Source organism: Nestor notabilis, unplaced genomic scaffold (genome assembly GCF_000696875.1).
Source record: "Nestor notabilis isolate BGI_N333 unplaced genomic scaffold, ASM69687v1 scaffold20622, whole genome shotgun sequence".
NCBI classification, from domain to species: domain Eukaryota; kingdom Metazoa; phylum Chordata; class Aves; order Psittaciformes; family Psittacidae; genus Nestor; species Nestor notabilis.
The window spans coordinates 3,347-6,813 of NW_009917261.1; the positions used below are offsets into that span (position 1 = coordinate 3,347).

Here is a 3,467-nt window from a genome sequence, read left to right on the forward strand (position 1 = left end):
GGACCTTCATCTCCGGGCTGAGGCCTTTGGGTCAGACCCTTTCCTTTGCTCCTCCTATCAATCCAATGGTTTCTCGAGTCATTTGGCACTTTTGGGAAGGGCTCCTGGGTGAAACGGGAATGGTGCTTTAGTGGTTTGGAAATGGAGCCCACTGGAAAGGAGGATCTAATCCTGGCAAGGAGAATGAGGGATCAAAACCAGCCCCTTCATCTCCGGGCTGAGGCCTTTGGGTCAGACCCTTTCCTTTGCTCCTCCTATCAATCCAATGGTTTCTCGAGTCATTTGGCACTTTTGGGAAGGGCTCCTGGGTGAAACGGGAATGGTGCTTTAGTGGTTTGGAAATGGAGCCCACTGGAAAGGAGGATCTAATCCTGGCAAGGAGAATGAGGGATCAAAACCAGCCCCTCGAATGGTGTTCTCCAGCAAGCACGGGTCTCACCCCAGCTCTGCTGAGCTCCAACTGCTTCGGGGCTACATCCAGCAAAGTAACAACATCCCAAATTGCTGCTGGATGGGGGTTTAAAGGAACATTTAAGAGCCAGCTTGAAATAGAAGAGGGGTATAGGCAGATCCCATGGCATTCCCAGCAGGAAAATGGTGATGCTGCCCCCAGGAAGCTACTGGAGCATTAAGGGCAGTGGGGACCTGAGTGTGACTGCACTGGAGCGAGCTCTGCAGCAGGGACAGCCCGACCTGAGCTCCAGGTACCTGGAAGCTGCCGAAGCAGCTGCCCCCCGGCAGGGTGACGTAGCAGACGTAAGGGGGGCTGTTGGAAGGGACCATCTCGTACACCACGAGGGCTCCGTTCTTCAGGTCGGCTCCACGCGACTGCTTCATCTGCCAGAACTCCTGGAGGGCCTCCACGACGTTCACTGAGGGCACAGGGAGAGGATCGAGGTCAGACCCAGGGATCCAGCCCCCCACTTCCATCCCCGAGCCCAGCTCTGGGGCAACAGCACAAGAGGGACGTGGAGCTCCCTGGAGAAGAGAAGGCTCCTTAAGGGGAGACCTCAGAGCAGCTCCAGCGCCTGAAGGGGCTCCAGGAGACCTGGAGAGGGGCTTTGGACAAGGGATGGAGGGACAGGACGAGGGGAACGGCTTGAACCTGCCCGAGGGAAGAGTTAGATGGAATATTGGGAAGAAGGTCCCTGCCAGCCCTCCCCATTCCAGGTTCTAAGTCCTGCGGTCGGGCTCTAGGACTCAGCGGCGCGGTTGGGGGGGTGGGGGTGGTGCAGAGCGAAGCAGGGTCGGACCTGATTGAAACCCCCGCGTTGATTCGCCCGCGTCCGGCCCCATCCTATAGGAAGCCCGACGGGATTCCCACCGATCCCGGCAGATTCCCTTCCCGGGGACAGCCGTGCACATAATCCCCAGTGGATTGGGGGAGACAATGCCCGAGTCGCTCATGGCTTCAGGGACTGTGCAGCGGAGACCACCCAGGAAGAGCTGAGCTACAAGCAGCAACACAAACCCTCCCGGCACATGGAATTCCTGGGAAAAGTGGGAGAAATTAGGAGTTTGGGTTCATTTAGGTGGACTGGAGAAGCCAAAAGGAGGGGTTCTCTATGCCAGACACCGGCCGGGCGCTTCCGTAGTGACTGGAGCAATAGGGCAGACCGCTGAGATGTGGCCAAAAGGGTTGGGATTTGACCGGAGTCAACACTTGAGGCTGCAGGAATGTTGTAAAGAGAGTAAAGTATCTACTGGACACTCCACAAATGCTTTGGGATAATGGGATTTCTAGGGCTGGAGAGCAAAGGGCACCGAGAGGAGCAGGGAGCATCTGCCCTCTCCTCAATGCAAGGCTGCCCGAGTGGTGCTGAGCAGCTAAGCCCTGGCTGAGAGCTTCAACCCAAGTCTGGAATCCAATCTTCAGGCTGAATTTGCTCTGGATCCATGACTTTCACCCTTGGGAAGAGGCAGAAGATGGGAAACAAGCATCCTAAATGCTGGTCGGTGTCACCTTTGTGAGGATGGTCCCTTAAGGAAGCAGGGACACGTGCATCCTGAAGGATTTTAATCCCATTTGGAGCAGGAAACACGAGAGTGCAGGACGACTGGATGGTCTACCCCATCCCTGGCAGTGTTCAAGGCCAGGTTGGACACAGGGGCTTGGAGCAACCTGCTCCAGTGGAAGGTGTCCCTGCCCATGGCTTTAGATGAGCTTTAAGCTCCCTTCCCAAAGAGTTCCAGGATTCCATGACCACAGGGAAAGGTGCTGAAGAAGCGTTGTTCTCTTTGCATCCTGCTTGACACGACGCAGAGCCTGCTCTGCCCGTCAGCCCCGAGCTCTCTTTCTGGCTCTGGAGCTGTGGATACCACAGCACATCTGCCTTGCATATTAAATACAGAGGAGTAAGTGATTCCACATGGAGCCGAGCTGCTCCGGAGCCAGACGAGCAGCATTCCCTGCTCCCGCCAAGCACTCCCAGCCTCTGCTGGACCTGCTGCCGGAGCCGGAAGTCAGGAATTCAAACCAGTGGCAAAATGTCTCTTTTTGGGGGGGGCTCAGAAGGGTTTTTCCATCACAGGACCAGTAAAATACGAGCTTTAACCTTTGCTTTTGGTCTTCGTTCAAGAACAAGGAGTGGACACAAATCCCAGAGCTGAGGAGTCTCTGATGCAACCCTTGGATGGAGCCCCGTGGAGCCGGAGCGTGGTGGAACACTTCCCACCCCTCAGCAGCCCCTTCCCGGTGACTTCTCCTCTCAGCCACAGGGATTCTCCTTGGCGAGGTGCGGAGCAGGGAAGGGAGGGGGATCCCGTTAAAACCTGCTGAGGGAAAGGAGGTTTCCTTGTGCTGACATCCAGTTGAAGTCAAGGAGCGACCGAATCGCTCCCACATGAGAGGAATCCTCCTTAACCACTCCAAAAGCAGCTGATAAAGGTTCAAAGAACCCAAGCAGCCTCCACTCGATCCCACTTTTCCATGTCACAGCACAAGGGGGAATCCTCCTCTGCTTCACAGCACCAACCAGGGAGCTGCTCCAGGTCCTGCACCCTCATGGTCACCTCTGGATGTGTCCCTCACCTTTCACACCACCCGAACCATAAGGTCTCACTCTGGGTGGGAGATCCCGAGCACAAGGCTTGAGCTTGGCTTGCGCTGGGTCACTATGGAGAGTCTATGGCATGTCCGTGTGTTGCTATTTGATGTCTATGGGGTGTCCATGGGTCACTGTTGAGTATCTATGGGGCGTGGAGGGTCTCTAGAGGTCGCAGAGGGTCTCTAGAGGATATCTCTGGATCGCTATGGGGTGTCTATGGGTCACTGTAGGTCGTTATGGGATGTCTACAGGGTGTCTATGGGAATGGGGGGCACCCTATGGGAGATGTTGGGGGGCTCTACAGGGCTCTATGGGGCGTCCATGGGTCGCTATGGGGCACCTAAAAATGAAAGCTTATTAAAAGTGACTGCAAAGCAAAGAAATCCGGCGAGAAGCGACTGGACCCGCAGCAGAGGCGGG

At 55.9% G+C, this 3,467-nt stretch overlaps 1 protein-coding gene across 1 annotated transcript in view; it reads right to left on the bottom strand.

The window, feature by feature from the left end:
- Positions 1-2,083, bottom strand: part of LIX1L (Lix1 homolog (chicken) like) — a gene marked incomplete at its 5' end in the record, with an annotated part of 3,816 nt that extends 1,733 nt beyond the window's left edge. The window contains 2 exons of the mRNA XM_010009142.1: positions 709-872; positions 2,059-2,083. Of these exons, the coding sequence (XP_010007444.1) occupies positions 709-872; positions 2,059-2,083 (189 nt within the window). The remainder of the gene's footprint in view (positions 1-708; positions 873-2,058) is intronic.
- Between the last annotated feature and the right edge of the window lie 1,384 nt (positions 2,084-3,467).